Source organism: Nanorana parkeri, unplaced genomic scaffold (assembly GCF_000935625.1).
Source record: "Nanorana parkeri isolate BGI_ZX_2015 unplaced genomic scaffold, ASM93562v1 scaffold94, whole genome shotgun sequence".
In the NCBI taxonomy this organism is placed as follows: Eukaryota; Metazoa; Chordata; class Amphibia; order Anura; family Dicroglossidae; genus Nanorana; species Nanorana parkeri.
The window spans coordinates 270,275-286,252 of record NW_017306362.1 but is presented as its reverse complement, the minus strand read 5'-3'; the positions used below and the strand labels follow the sequence as shown (position 1 = coordinate 286,252).

The 15,978-nt window shown below is 43.3% G+C and overlaps 2 protein-coding genes across 2 annotated transcripts in view; one reads left to right on the top strand and one right to left on the bottom strand.

Moving 5' to 3' along the window:
* The window catches only part of UTP3 (UTP3, small subunit processome component homolog (S. cerevisiae)), a 14,850-nt gene extending 4,211 nt beyond the window's left edge, over positions 1-10,639 (bottom strand). The window contains exons 1-12 of the mRNA XM_018552668.1: positions 10,578-10,639; positions 8,411-8,495; positions 8,261-8,317; positions 7,288-7,344; positions 6,590-6,701; positions 5,989-6,066; positions 5,663-5,787; positions 4,684-4,830; positions 2,455-2,526; positions 1,151-1,191; positions 969-1,065; positions 617-757 (exon numbers count right to left, since the gene is read on the bottom strand). Coding sequence (XP_018408170.1) covers positions 617-757; positions 969-1,065; positions 1,151-1,191; positions 2,455-2,526; positions 4,684-4,830; positions 5,663-5,787; positions 5,989-6,066; positions 6,590-6,701; positions 7,288-7,344; positions 8,261-8,317; positions 8,411-8,495; positions 10,578-10,594 — 1,029 coding nt within the window. The 5' untranslated portion in view covers positions 10,595-10,639. The remainder of the gene's footprint in view (positions 1-616; positions 758-968; positions 1,066-1,150; positions 1,192-2,454; positions 2,527-4,683; positions 4,831-5,662; positions 5,788-5,988; positions 6,067-6,589; positions 6,702-7,287; positions 7,345-8,260; positions 8,318-8,410; positions 8,496-10,577) is intronic.
* A 2,368-nt stretch (positions 10,640-13,007) lies between these two features.
* Positions 13,008-15,978, top strand: part of CCDC30 (coiled-coil domain containing 30) — a 50,126-nt gene continuing 47,155 nt past the window's right edge. Inside the window, exon 1 of the mRNA XM_018552667.1 lies at positions 13,008-13,395. Within this exon, the coding sequence (XP_018408169.1) occupies positions 13,387-13,395 (9 nt within the window). The 5' untranslated portion in view covers positions 13,008-13,386. The remainder of the gene's footprint in view (positions 13,396-15,978) is intronic.

The following is a 15,978-nucleotide window of genomic DNA, read 5'->3' as shown; positions in this document are numbered from 1 at the left end:
ATGTGTCCCGGGGGGGGGGGGGGCGGAAAGGGGGGGGGGGGGGGTGTCTTCATATTAATGTCCATGGTTTCAGAATGGGATGTCCAACAAGCTCCCATAGGTGTGATGGTCAGGTGCCCAGTAAGTTCCATAGGTGTGGTCTGGTGTCACAAAATGTTGTCCATATAGTGTACACAACATCTGCCCAAACCATTCAGTTAAACAAATGTACATTTCACAATTGTATAGAAACAACATGAACAACGGTGTACCAGGCAAACTGCTAAATACACACATTTTTGTTATTCTGTCCATCCAGTCCTATGATACACATACATCTACTGGCTAGTAAGATCCCTCTACTACTTCCTCATTTACTGGTTCACCTCCATGCTCATTGAAGGCAATAATACCCATTCATTGTGTAATGAGCAGTCTGGAGTTAGAGTTGACACGATGTTTGTATTACTGAACAAGGAAGCGTGTTAAATGTCTGGCTGTATGGCAGAAGTGAAAATCACAAGACTGACTAAACAGATTTGAAAGTCTTTGGCAGACAAAATCTATATATGTTTGTACTATGTATTAGACGTCCACCCATCGTTCAACTTGGCATACACCATTCCACACAGTTTACCTTGACGGCCGCTTTCTTGGAGGCTTTTGGTTGACCATTTTGGGGCTTAAGCGCACCGGGATTTTTCTGGAACTCTTCGCTTAGAAGCAGATGTACTTCTGGAGATAACCGCTCATCCACTGCCCCCAATTTGTTTATCAGCTGGAAAAAGGTTTTTCAAACAACAATACATTGATAAAAGATTAACACCACAAGGGTGACACTTTCCCATGTATGAGAATAAAAAGACTAAACATTGACGGAGGGGATAAGACAGAAAAGGTGCTTCAAGATGAAAATGACGCAGTGGGAACGGAAGGTGATACTGATCATTGCTGAGGAGTAATGAGGATAGGACTCGTGGCGCACTCACATTTCTATAGGTGACCAGTCTTTCGATGACGGGGTGCCCAGTGATCGGCAGTCTCTTGGCTTTCAGAAACAGGTAATAACTGATATTTGGGCAATAACTAGAAAAGGGAACAACAAGACATTCATTACAAGCCGTGCGCAGAGCGGGAGAAATCACTAAACATAAGCCTAGATGGTACTCACTTCATATACAGCTGGAATTTAGTCTGCAGGTAGGCGCTACCCTGAAAAAAAAACACAAATATCTCATTTTACACAATGCATGAAACAAATAAAACAGACATGCCATGCAGTAACTGTGCTTTACTGTTCCCCTCGCCTTCAGTACATTTCTAATGGATAATCTCCCCTACGCTTGAACCCAAAAGCAACAATGACGTTGTCACTTCCAGGTTCAGGCTGTTGATTTTCCGGCTGCTGTGTCCGCAAATACGATGGTGAAGCACGATTTCTGCTTCATCAGCTTTTTGGGTTCACAGGTGACATTAAGGGTCCAATAGACCCCTGAATCTCCTTAAACAGGTTGGGCTACCTCCTGGCGGACCTGCACCCAATTCATCCTTTGCTATAAATATGCTCCAAAATGGAGGCTCTCATAGATTAGAGTTAGGACCGCACTATACAGAGGGGCCTGGACGAGGCCGTGCGGCTTCCACAGGTTTTGCAAAAGTTGTGCAACTAAAACCTCAGTTTTTAACCCTAATAGTTAGACAGTGTCCTTTTTTTTGCAGGCCGGCTGGAGAGTGTGCTGGGAAATGTCTGTTTTCATAAAGAGGACCAGTCACATCCTCTGTGCTCGTTAGCCCCCTATGTAACAGCAATAAAGTTAAGTGAATAAAAAAAAAAAAGTTGAAAAAAAATTAGATATACAAAAACTAGAAAAACAAGCCCCCCATTCCACATACAAATACAAACACGCGAAAGGTGCGCTTACGTGCAAAAGACAATTGAAGTACACATTGCATATAGCCGTGAACGTCAGAGTGAGAGCAATCACTGATAACAATGGAATGAGTGGCAAAGCATTTTAAATGGCTACCTATGGGCAATTTTGGGTACTGGAGTTTTTTTTTGCTGTTTGGCATCTATTTAAGTGACATCCACAAGTTTTATATTTTACAGCAAAATTGGGTATTATATTGTTTTTATTCCTAAAAATATAGGATTTGATAAACATCATGTGACATTTAAAAAAAAAAAATGCAACTATCATTTCTTTTATTCTACAGGGCCTCAACTTAGAATTGTTTTCAGGGTTTCTGCAGTCTTCTAGCCAGAAATTGTGATTTTAACGTGCAAAAATTAGAAATCTGCTCTAGTAGGGAAGTGGTTAATGTAACTCTGGATATCATTACATTCCTCCCATGTGATGTACTACATTGACTATACAGGGAATCCTCCGAAATCACATCAACCTGTAGAACACTCATCAGTGCAGCAAATACAGCCAAGTTCCTGCCCCCCTTTTGTTAAACACAACCTCATACCTTTCCTTCAGGTATGGTCCCATCTTTCACCATCTGCAACAATGGTTCCAATTCATTTTTCACCTCGGCCAACTAGAAGAAAAAAAAAAAGAAAGATTGGAGCAGACAACATGCCACAGTTCATAATAAACTACAATGATGAATAAAACTGGAACAAAAGAAAATGGGAGAACTGGAGCCACAGCTCAGAGCAGGCAGAATCTTATTTTATAGGATGACAACACCATTTTGGTTGGAAAGTTTTAGGTGGAACTCCATTTTGCTCCAAAATCTTAAAAATAAGGAGTTCAATCTTAAAAATACTTTCAAGTACCTTAACCATTAAAGTGACATTAAACCCTCAGATTTTGTAACATAAAACAATACTGTAATGTGTGCCTTACTGTAATCCATGGTTATTATCCCTTCTCTTTGCTGCTCTTCCTTTTAAATCTGTATCTCTTCTCATGCTTGGGGAGAACTTCCCTTTGCAGCTGAGTGCCTCTTCCTGTAGTGCTGGCTCAGGTTGTGAACCTGCACACAGACACCATGTATCTATTTCAGAGACAAGGCAGTCTGCTGCAAAACAGAAGTTCTGCCCAGCATGAGAACAGATACGGATTTAAAAGGAAGAGCAGCAAAGAGAAGGGAAACAACCATGGATTATAGTAAGGCGCACATTACAGTATTGTTTTATGTTACAAAATCTGAGGGTTTAATTTCACTTTAACAAAAATGTATCTTATTTGTGTATCACCCGGCTGTAGATCCTCAAATCATCTCTGAATTGGTGCTGCCACTGTCCTTCCTTCTGGAGGGGGGCTACTTTTGTTCCCCATGGTCCCTGTGTGTGTGTTGTAAAGTAGCCACCGCTCCAAGCTCACTCCCGTGATGGACTACAATCTCAATACAAATTAGTAAACTAAACCTGAGATTGTAGTCCATCACGGGAGCGAGCTTGGAGCGGTGACTACTTTACAACACACACAGGAACCATGGAGAACAAAAGTAGCCACCATTTCAGAGATGGCCTAAAGAATCTACAGCTCAGTGATACACAAATAAGACATTTCTATTAATAGTTAAAGGTAATTAAATGGACTTTAAAGATTTAAGACCTGAGATCTCACTCTTGCTGCTGTTAAGCACACTTGGAATTTGGGAGGCAATGTGTGAGGTTAAACAACTGATGCAATATTGAGATTGCTAAATATACCTTCTACAGACAAGAGCACTTTTATTTATTTAATTCATCAAAATAAAAGAACCTACATTCGCACTTTATGACTTTATGAAAACTGCCAAAATGTCAGTTAAGAGTTGAATTGCAATAGCGGTGTCTGCTGTGTAAACCAATAGCTTGGGGGGAGAAAGAATGACAAGCTCTAAGGGCTCTGCAAACTGACACACAGGCCACTTGGGGGGTGAGGGGTAAAAAGACAGAGCGCACCAACAGAGTGACGTTCATTATAAAACTATATATTAAAAAAACAGGTTTATTAAAACACAGTGGTTTAGGGGGCAGCATTTTGCATGTTCTCACTGTGCTTGCATGGGTTTCCTCCAGGCAATCCAATTTCCTCTCGAAGACATTTCATACTCCAAAGACATGTTGGTAGGTTAAATGGCTCCTTTCTAAACTGCATAGTGTGATTGTGGGATAGGGGCCTTCTAGGGCCTTGGTTCTCAACATGACCCAAAAGTGGGTCGCGACCCCATGTTCAGTAGGTCGCCGCCTGCCTTTCACTTTTCTAGGTGAGAGGCTCCTCAGCCTCCCCCTAGCGCAGCACTGCCAGTTCTCACGCTGAGCAGACATTCAGAATATGCTGCCCGGTGCAGAGTGTCAGCTTGAGGTGGGGTGGGCTGGAGCTATGGCCAAGAGGGCACTGGAATGCCATTTTTTCAATTGGAGTGCGAGTTGGGTCACGACTTAAATACAAGGACAAATGTGGGTCCTGAGGTTACGCAGGTTGAGAACCACTGTTCTAGGGCATTGTGTCAGTGTGGAGATATTCAGAGGGAAGACGGGGTGGTAGCACAGGGGCTGCAGATTCTGAATAGTGTCAGCCTCCAAATAAATTGCAGCCTTATAATAAATCTGCAATTTCCATAGAAATGTTGGCGGCAATGAACTCTGGCTACCAGTCTCTTCGGGGACAAGCCACAAGACCCCAAAGACCAATCTAGTGTCGTAATAGGAAAAAGTCCTGAAGTTTTGCTCGTTCATTTAGTATTATCTCAGCACTTTACCTTCAGCTTCAGATCCTGAATAAGTTCCAGCAGCTCTGGAGATTCCTTCTTCAGCAATTTACGTTTCTCCTTATCAGACATTTTCTCCAAATCCTTCACAATCTTCCCCTCTGACAGCTTCTCATCGCTTTGTTTTTCACTAAATTCCTGCAAGGGATTGAGAGAAATGAGAAAAATCTTCATAACAAAAGAAATCTACTTGTTGTGCAAGTCCAGCAAAAGTGCAATTTGGGCCCCACAGCAAAACCATCAATGTGACTGCCACTAGAAAAAAGGAAAGCAGTTGTAGAAATGTTATTTCTTATCTTCCACAAATATATTATTTTGTTTTGTCTTTTAATCCAATGCCGCAGCCGCTGAGCAATCAATCATGGAATATTGCATAGTGTCACAGGCTCGGTGTCCCTTATTTCCGGATTGCAGCGTAGCCACTGTACCCACTCCTCCCTGGACCATCAGTCCTTAACATTTCCTGGGTAGTTTATGCTTTACCAGTGGCAACAAAATACAAACTGCTTTCATATTAGAGCTGCAACAACTAATCGATTAAATAGATAATGAGAATAGTTGGCAGCAAGTCTCATTATTGATTAGTTGGGGGGAAAGAGTAAGAGCGAGAATTTTTTTAATACAACCAATCGGTTAATTGAAATAAAAAAAAATCCTCCAACTAATCGATTATGAAAATAAACGTAAGCTGCAGCCCTATTTCATATCACTTGTAAATGGCCTTATAGACTATATACACAATCATTTTATATACATGTATTGTCCAAAGACGAATTCAACCTGCACAAATCAGTTTGTAGCCACAAAGTGCATCGGGCTCCATAGCAGTATTATGGTCCTCTATGGCTATAATTCTAGCCTTGTGTATGATCCATTCTGCAGGCATTCCATACCCAAGCCTGGCTCGGCCATTTGGAGTCCTGGGTGCAAAGATTCTTCTATCCATGAAATTGAGAACCAATCCGTTTACCTCTAAGAACTCCAGGCCATAATCTTCCTCACTAAGGGTGTTCACCAAGCGTTTCTGGATATTTTGTGCTTCCTCCTCTTCCTCTTCAGCCTCCGCCTCTAGCTCCTCTTTGGTTTTTTTCTCTTCTATATAAATGAAATAGTTTGGGGTTTATTTTTTTAAGTTATCATAAATACTTTCGAACACTGATAAAAGCTCATAGACAAGGCTGTTGTTACTGCAAAGCAGAACTAAACCCAAAAATGACAGATGTTTGGCTTTGTGCCTAGACAAGTGCTAGAATAAAACATAGAAATAATATATAACACCAATAGAACCATACATACTTTTCTTGCTGTAGTCTTTGTAGTCTGTGTCATAGTACAGCTTCTTCTTCTGTCCCCAGGCCAAAGCATCCGGCAAACCTAAAACCACAGGTAAAGTTAAATTAAAAGGACATTCAGTCATGTGTTATTCACCTTATTATACTTGTACCACATTTTTCTACATATTTCACTCTGCCTCAGGGAAGACACAATGACAGCGTAAAATCCATCTGGAGGTACAAGCAGATATGAGGAAAAAAAAAAATGGTCTTTAAAATGACTGCATACAATACTTAAAGATTATGGGAAAACACAAAGGCTCGCACAATGCGTCTGCCTGCACCCAAAAAAATGACAAACATATTCTGAATAGCGGTTATGTACAACAAGGACAGTCAGACATGCGGAGGGGGGGGGGGGGGGGGGGGGGGGTTTGGTGGTCCGTTTTTTTTGTGTGTCCAGATTGCATAGGTACGCCACAGAAAGCACAATCAATGCATATTATGCTTTAAAACAATTTCATACTGCCAACAGGTTCTTGGACAACCCTACAAATGTCAGTCCTTTGCAACCTACATAACCCCAGAGGGAAATAGAAAGAATTTGTCCTAATTAGACCAACCATCTTTTTCACGATCTTCCAGGTCACTTCCCATCGAAATCTGGTCATCTTCATCCTCCGCCTCATCATCATCTTCCACCTCATCAGGAATATCAAGGGGCATAACCTCATCCTACAGTGACATAGTGAAAGAACTGTGTGAGATGGTGGAAGTGCATATCAAATGGCTTTCTGGCATCTCAGCTAAATACCATAGATTTATAAATTGCTCCCGTCACCTACACGCACTGCATAGAGCCAATTTGAGGGGTAACCAAGTATGCATGAAAAATCAGCCTAAACATTACTACATACTCTGTCTAGCAATTCATCAGAATAAAGACAGGCCTCATGAATATTAGCTAGGCAGCACCTTAAAGTTGTCTTAGCTGAATGCAACAATGAGTCTTTGTGACAACAGGTCAGCCAAATTTTCCTGTTTCTATTCAGTGTGGTCCTACATTTCTTTCTATGGGACAAGTAATCGCCCAAATGCTCAGTATAGGTATTAGTGCATTCCTAGAAATGTGTACAAAAATATAAGTAGACAGATCATCTATAAGCTAGTTCCAGCAAGAGCTCCATCCAGACTGAAGCTGAACACAGCTCTTACTGTATAAACTACAAACAGTGAGGGCCAACGAGTCTCCATAGTTATACTTTACTAGAGGTTGTTATTGATCACTTGGCCTTCCTTATGTATGATTTTCCACACTTACCTCGCTGTCATATTGTTCTTCATCGCTGTCAAATTTTACTCCCTTTTCCATCAGACTCTGAAAGCAAAGTTAAAGGTTGTATTAGATGAAGACACAGAAGAAAAAGAAAAGTTTATTTTGTTTTTTTCTTAGCAATAACATCCTATGCGGACATAGGTAAAGGACCCCTGAAAAGGTTCTACACCAGTTACAAGAAAGGAACCAGGGATTCTGATACTATGGAACGATATGGAGGCAGTCCATCCTCTCTGGACATTAAGCAGCCTGCAAAATCATCGGATCTGGTGTATGATATAATGCAGCAGTCCACGTATAGACATGAATATAACTGTGTTTCTTTGGTTTGTGCGTTTTGTTTTTTTGTCAGAGGTGTACAGACAGTCTGAGTCCAGCATAGCTCCTATTATGATGGTTCTGAGTTTACCTGATTCACCAAGTCAATTAAATACCTTTCCTGTGACCAAAAGTTGAATGTTCATAGATGTATCCTAGTGTTATTTTCATTTATTGTACTCTGTGTAGTCATACTACCTACTGCATATCTCGCAGTTCACTTAAAGCGTAGGTATAGCATTTACTTTTTATAGATGTCTTCAGGCCAGTCACATGACAGGCAGGGTCCTCTTTTGCTCATCTCTAGCGCTGGGTGGTGCTCAATGATGCAGATAGTTATAGTGGCGTGATGACGTCAGCTCCACTCTCCACATTTCTTGATATTACCACAGGACACTGTGGTGATGCCCCCATGATACCCTATGCTCATAGGATCCTCAGGGTTAAATGAAAATGGGCGCCATTCAACCAGAAAGACTGAGGACATCTAGTGGCAGAAATACATTACTATGGGGGACAACACTAGAGAGGAGGCAAGTATTATAACCAGAACTGCTTTTCTGGTTTAAAACCCCTGCTGGGGTACGTTTAGGCGGGCCGCTTTTAGGTTACAGAACCTCATTACCCTAAACAGGCTTACCTTAAACTTTTTCTCGTGGTAATCGTCAATTTCATCATTATAATACTCTGAGGAGAGCTGCAATATAACAACCAAAATCATTTCAATAATTGATCCAGAATAGGAATACACATCATAGACAATCACATTGGTCTGATTATTAGGTTTTACCTCCGTCGTGGAAGGGATATCTGCTTTGGATAAGGATTCATCATATACAAGATTATCCTCTTTGGCTTTTTTGGGCCTCAGAGTTCTGCAAGACAATGAAACATTCTCTGTACACAATAAATACATTTGTCACATATTCATAGAGGAACTAGACATTGGCTGCAGGCTGTGATTACACTACAGCAATAACAGAGCTATGTCCTGATGAAGCTGTTTTTTCCATTGCAGGGCAAAGATCTGCACTTATTCATTGAAATACACTTTACTAAAAGACCTGTGCCCTCAGGAGACCCCATATGATTGAAGGAATGTGCACGAAGGGTGCATAGGTATGCATGTTTGATTCGCGCTCACTAGGCTGAAAAGAAAAACCAATATCATTGAAAGCTGCTTCCAACAGAGGTGGCATTTATGTGGTGGTTGGGAGTTTGGCTAACTGCACAATTGCCCAGGCCCCCCAGGGTTCTAAAGGGGTCCCTTCCAACATTAATATTTTAATATTACAGCAGTACTGGATGACCACAGTGACAAAGGTCACAATGACCACAGTCATGCAGTGTACAAGTGTAATACTGTCTCTCTGCTTCTCCACTCAGACTTCTGTGTCTGCATTGCTCCCATGGCTTCTTTTGCAGCTCTGTCATGCGACAGGGCTACAAGCAAAGTTAGGAGTGAGCGCCTTTGCAACTCTGCCCATGCAAGTGTGAAGTGCGGGTACTTCATCATTCCACTGTACCCCCATCTATTTTGTGTGTGCATGATAGATAGATAGATATTATAGTTGTAAAATTATGTTTACAACTATGGCAATGATTTTTATATGGATGTATACTACTGTGCCCAATGATTTTTGTATGTACAGTATGTATATACATGCATATACCACCAAAGATTTCCAAACACTAGAGGCCCGAATTATTCCAAAGCCGGTGTTCTATTGAAAGCTCCAACTTATCGAGATCTCCAACTACCTCACTTACGGTGCTCAGAAAGACTGGAGCTCTGTACAGCTGGGGTGCGCATGCGCGCATAGCATTTTCAAAATACTCGTCCAGTTTGCCACCTGCTGAATATTGTTAGGCCCCAATTCACACACGAATCGGCCTGCACGTACAGCTCCGTGCTGCGTGGGGGGCCGTACCAAGTAGCTGCCGGGAAGGACAGGTGCTGCGTGCGATTATAACGCAGCCCCCGTCCTTCTCTATGGGGCTACGCGGCCGTACACCCCCTACGCTCACCTCATTTGCAGGCCCATAGGGGTGCGGGTGATCGTATTCAAACGCCGCCGGAATGGATGCGTCCCCGCCAGAAAACCCGCACCCCTACGGACCTGCAAATGAGGTGAGCGTACGGCCGCATAGCCCCATAGAGAAGGACGGGGGCTGCGTTCTAATCACACGCACCTGTCCTTCCCGGCAGCTACTTGGTACAGCCCCGCACGCAGCACGGAGCTGTACGTGCAGGCCGAATCGTGTTTGAATGGGGCCTTAAAATGCAACTATACAGAGCTCCGTCAGTCTTTGTGTTTTGCAGGCTAACGCGGTCTGGTCGAAATCTCCAACTTGCAAGTACCCGGCAGTGAGGAAGTTGGAGATTTCGGCGAGTTGGCACTTTCGATAGAACACCGGCCTTTGCTTGCAGCCACAACACTGACTCCCACTCGGTGGACAATGTCATGTAACAATCACCTATGTCCCAGAACTGTCCCTGGACATCAGGACCTGCTGAGCCCTATATAAAATACATTTTAACCCCCCTACCATACATCCCCATTTTCTAAGAAGGGAAAAGAAGGACAAGTTTTGCTACAAAAGTATTTAGGGAAAGGACACTCTCCCATTTATACTGGCCATATGGAATTAATGCACAAAGAATAATTAGCCAAACTCAGTTTTGCTTTACTTTTCCTTTACACTGACTCTTCTAAACAAATGCAATCCTTTACTGGGTGGCAAGTGTAGTAGAACACTTCTGGTAGGTAAACATTCATCTTATTTTGTAGAGCGCTATACACTGGACGAAAGAGGCACCATTGGGCAGGAAAGGGGGACTGTGGGGTTTGGTTCTAAATGAGGACAGAGGGGTTTTTTTCCCCTTCTAGAAGCTCAGACCACCCCGAACACACAGCTGACAATCCCCCCTCCAGGTCTCTCTATCAGTCACTCACCTGCGGGCCTTCCCCATCCTCCCCTCTTCTCCAGACTCAGCTCCCACGTGCCTACCAGTTCCTGTCCGCCACCGTATACCTCCCCTCCAGAAACATAAGCGCAGAATTTAAGTTCCTACTAGACGCTAGATATATCTTTCCGCTTATCCTCAGAATAAATAATGAATGTGTCTTCTGACTATTTGGTTGCTCTTTCTGGTGCTTTTTTGGCCGTACAGCTATGCTGGGACTTGTAGTTCTACCCTTACTTTCAAGCATTAGCTTTCCTAAATACAAGGTCAGTAGCCAATGAGTGGGTGATGATCGCTACCATGTGTATGTACCAGTGAGTGAGGGACACTTTATTTAATCGTGTAGATCTTCATCTCAAGTCTTTGTGTCTAATTCTGGACACATACACATATATGTAAATAAAGCATAATAAATGCAAGGACCGGGGTGGCTCGACGTGAATTGAACTCAATATATAGTCTGGCGGATAACAGAATTGTTCGTTTTAATTTGTATTTCCTTTATTTGTTACATTGTATACGTTTTGTTTGTTCCGCCGGGGAGAATTGTACAGCGCACGCGGCAGGCTTCCACTGTTGCCATGGTGACGCCCTCTGCTGCCATATATGGTTAGGAGGCGGAGGGGGGAGCCCCGGCTGGATCGGAGGATTTGTCCTGCTCTTCCAGGCTCAGGAGGCTCTCTGCTACCTGTTGATGTGGTCACTGTATGAGGAGGGGGGATGGTGGAAGACTGATAATTGGGGTGAATCAGGCAGCCTAGAGGAGGACTGACAACTCCGGAGGAGTCCAGGACTGTGTGGGGACCAGAGCTGGAGGCTGGCAGCATGATATGTGGATGACTTGGGTACAGGAACTGAGGATCTGTGGAGTTGAGATCATCCTGGTATCTGAGGCTTGAGGCTTTCCTGCACTTCATTGACTTGGACCTGGGCAGTGTTTCTTCTGATTGGTCTTCTACATCATCTGGACCTGGGCAGCTATCTTCTGATTGGTCTTCTACATCATCTGGACCTGAGCAGCTATCTTCTGATTGGTCTTCTACTTCCTCTGGACCAGGGAAGGCTGTCTTCTGATTGGTCTTCTACTTCATCTGGACCTGGGCAGGATATATATTCTGATTGGTCTTCTACATCATCTGGACCAGGGAAGGCTGTCTTCTGATTGGTCTTCTACTTCATCTGGACCTGGGCAGGCTATATTCTGATTGGTCTTCTACATCATCTGGACCTGGGCAGGCTTTCTTCTGATTGGTCTTCTACTTCACCTGGACCTGGGCAGGCTATCTTCCGATTGGTCCTCTACGCCACCTGGACCTGGGCAGGCTGTCTTCTGATTGGTCTTCGACTTCATCTAGACCTGGGCAGGCTGTCTTCTGATTTGGTCTTCTACTTCATCTGGACCTGGGCAAGAGTGGTCATTTCGGGGCCAGACCTCAGCGGTGGGACTCATATGTGACCTAATTATAAAGCCTTGTGGGTAGAAAAGCTCAAAGGTGGTTTGGATTTGGGCACCATTGGTTGTGGGCTAAATAGACTTAAACTGCAGGTTTTGGAGTTTTACCTGAAAAGTAGGCTCTACCAATGAGGTTCTGCCAATGGGCGTTGGTTATCTCAATCAGTAGACCTTGGCCATGAACTAGACCACCTCCTGAAGTTGGCCACTGGTCAAAAAATTGTGTGCCTGTCTTTTTGCAGTTGGGTTTTATAGTGACTGGCCTAGGTGTAAGGGTTTAGTGGTGATTGAGACCCAGTCTTCTGGTTCATCTGGAACTGGTTAGAGGTGGCCTTTCAGTGAGTAGAACCTGGACAGTAGGACTTGTATCAGAACTTTGTATAAAGCCTTAATGGTATGATTGAGAGTGACATAGGACTGGATAGCAAGGTTTGGGAGAAACCTGGAAAGAAGAGTTTGGAGATGCTGTGATCATCAAACAGGTCTTGCATTATTTCAGTCAGTAGGTCCCGGTTGGGATGTGGCCCTGGATGTAGCGAGTAAGGCTTGGGGTGCTCTTCCCTCAGTATAGTGGTGCTCAGTGGACCTGGTCCTGAATCTGTCTACTGATTTTAGGATTTGGAGGGGCTGCGAATGACAGGACTTGGGTTATCCCACTCGGTAGAGCTTGAGAATGAAGAAGACCTTGACTTAAAAGGTAGGAATTAGGACTGACCTTCTTCGGGATAGTGGGGCTTGGTGGACCTGGATCTAAATCTTGCTACCGATCATAGAATTTAGGATTAAAGGTGCTTAGGATATCCCACTCAATAGACCTAGGGCATGACGTTGATCTGGACATAAACAATACGACTTGGGAGTGACTTTCTCCAGGACAGTGGTCTTCATGAGCTTGGCTGCTGATTCTAGAATTGTATTTGGAAGTTGCCTCTCTTTTTACAATAGGGTTATAGAACTAGTTTAGGACATAGAGGTTTGGTGGGGATTAGGACCTAGGAAGTGGAGCTTGAGGGTTTCGTTTCCAGACCCCATCAGCTGGCCAGAGCAGCAAGTTGATGACTATTGACTGTAGCTTGTTTGACTGGCCCAACAAAGCTAGGTTTATGGAAACAGTTGATTTGGGTCTTCAGAAGGACCTGTGACCGTTTGGTTTGCCAGAATAAGAAATCCAGATGCCCTCATCCTCTAGCCCCATGGTGTATATACTTGGAGCCTCTTTGCAGATTCCCTTCCTTGGTTCTGGACACAAGACATGGACTGTGGTACACCCAGACCGGTCTCCCAGTACATTCACTGTGGCTGGTTCTTGCACTGAGGATATGAAGACAGGGAGTTAACAGCTACAATGGATAAGGTAACGCCGAGCACCTGTTGTGTGCACATGTTAATAATTCATTACATTTAACTTGCTTTTGTTTTCATGCCGTTTTCTTGAAGGCAAAATTGAAAAATATCAAGTTGTAGCCTTTGGCTAATTTATTAAGGTCTACGTCCAAGAAAATGTTTTAGATAGAGTGTGGAAGGGTTTGAAGACCTGTCAGGTTACCCAATACCTCACATGCCAGGGGTAGGCAAACTCCGGCCCTCCAGCTATGGTGCAACTACAAATCTCATTCGGCATTGCAAGACTCTGACAACCACAGGCATGACTCCCAGAGGCAGATGCATGGAGGGATTTTTAGTTTCACCACAGCTGGAGGGTTGGAGTTTGACTACCAGTCATACCCCTTTACTAAGAAGTGGGTGCCAAATATACTGAAAGACAGAAGATGGCCACCACTCCAAGTAATGTTAACACAAAATTTACTGAAGATCCATTTCCAGACAGATAGTTCACCACTTCACCTTCAGTAGATCTTGTGTTAACTTTGCTTGGAGTGTTGGCTATCTTATAGGATTTTATTGCTGTTTGTGAAGTTCTTTCCACTGTTCAAGTGACAGAAGGGAATGTTATGTGCTCCCTCAATACATACTGGATCCCATCGCATTCCTGACCGGATTAAACCCACAGTAAGTCGGGTGGGTGCCGGAAGTGACTGAAGATGCCTCCACATATCAAAGCGTAACAAACCAAAAAGTCACTCGCACTCCATTGTGAATAAAGGTCAATCTTCTTTATTGACCCTAGTGTTGTCAGATTTGCTAAAGCGACTTCTCGAAACCAAATGGTCCTTTCTTCAGGCGAACACAAAGCGTGTGTTTTGCCTGAAGAAGGGACCACTTGGTCCAGAAACGTCGCTTTAGCAAATGTGACAACACTATGGTCAATAGAGAAGATTGACCTTTATTCACAATGGAGTGCGAGTGACTTTTTGGTTTGTCATGTGCTCCCTTACACATGATAGTACACTGCCCCTTACCATTAAGAAAAATTATACACCCTGACCCTCTCTTTTTAAGTTCCTCCTGGAAGCCTTCGGTCACGAAACGAAGGGTGAACATTGCACATAGCGAGTTCCATGCAACTGCATTCCTGGCCAAAGTCTCTGAAAGTTCTGTTCAGTTTGCCTGCAAGTGATTATGAGAAAATTGTGTAAAACTCAATCTGAGCTAAAATATGGTTGTATGGGTTTCCTCCCATATTCCCAATGACTTGCTGGTAGGATAATTACCTCCTGTCTAAATTGGCCCTTGTATATATGCATGTGAGATAGGGACCTTCGATTGTAAGCTCCTTGAGGACAGGGACTGATGTGAATGCACAGTATGTAAAGTGCTACGTAAATTGTTGTCACTCTAAAAGTGTGTGAAATAAATAAATATTTACATCGACTTTCTGACTTGGAATAGTGGCAGCATTCCTAAAGTAGTATCAGTAGTTCACTGATTATTTTTTTTTTTTTTACTGAAGTTGTTTGTCATCAAAGATATCAACCGGATTTGTGCTTCAGGAATTAAATAATATTTTGGTCCTGAAAAAAATATTTTGGTCCCGAAAGAAAACATATTTTTGTAATGTATCGTGAAAATTGCAGTTTATTGTATTGCTTCAGCCTCTTCATAGAAGATTATTTGTCAATATTAGAGTGACCTGCTGTGCAATAACAATGTAACAATAACAACTGCTGACCTCCTGCTGAAATTGGTAATTGCCCATAGCTCCCAATTGTCCCTCATTTGTTTCTCCTTCCGCCTCCGTTGCCTCTCTCTTTTGGATTGACATCTAGACCTCTATAAAATGTTTTAACTACCACAAGTGTTATGCTGCACTAAAGCCTTCACCCAAAAACTATATTACGGCATCTGTTCATTTAAAAAAAAAAACAGTATCAAGGGAAAGCAAAAAAAGCCCTCGTGGGCCTAATTCCTCATGATTCCTGTAACTAGGGGCATGGCAGGGGAGCACCTATTACCATATACTTTGTGTTACAAAGTAGCATAGGGCACAAGGAAATTGGCCTTGTCTATACGTTCGGGCAAAGTGTGAATGGGCCCTTTAAAGGACACTTTATTCCATACTTTGCTCTCACTGCGACGTTCGCGGCGATATGTAACCTGTGCGTCATAATAGGCGCAATCGTCTTTTTTGCACGTATGCCCCCCGACGACGCATGTTATGGGTAGTATGGGTAGGGACTTTAAACATTTTAAAAGTTTTTTAATTCTTTTTTTAATGTGTAACTTACATTTTTTTTGGGGGGGGGGCTTAAATTTGTTTTCCTTTTTTTTTTCACCTAATGTCACCTAGGACCCCCCAAAAGCAGCTGATGCAGAGATCTGCTCCATCAGCTTCTTTCCAGCATCTGAAGCTGGAGAGTGACACAAGAATGCGGAAGTGATGTAATATACAACACTTCCGCATTCTTGCAGAGGAGAGGGGATCGGAGGGAGCTCGTGTACCGAGCTCCCTCTGATCCCCTGTGACACAGCCGAAATGCTGATCTCGTGCTCGCACCGGGCACAGCAGAGCCCGGGATCAGCGGGACAACGGCGGGGG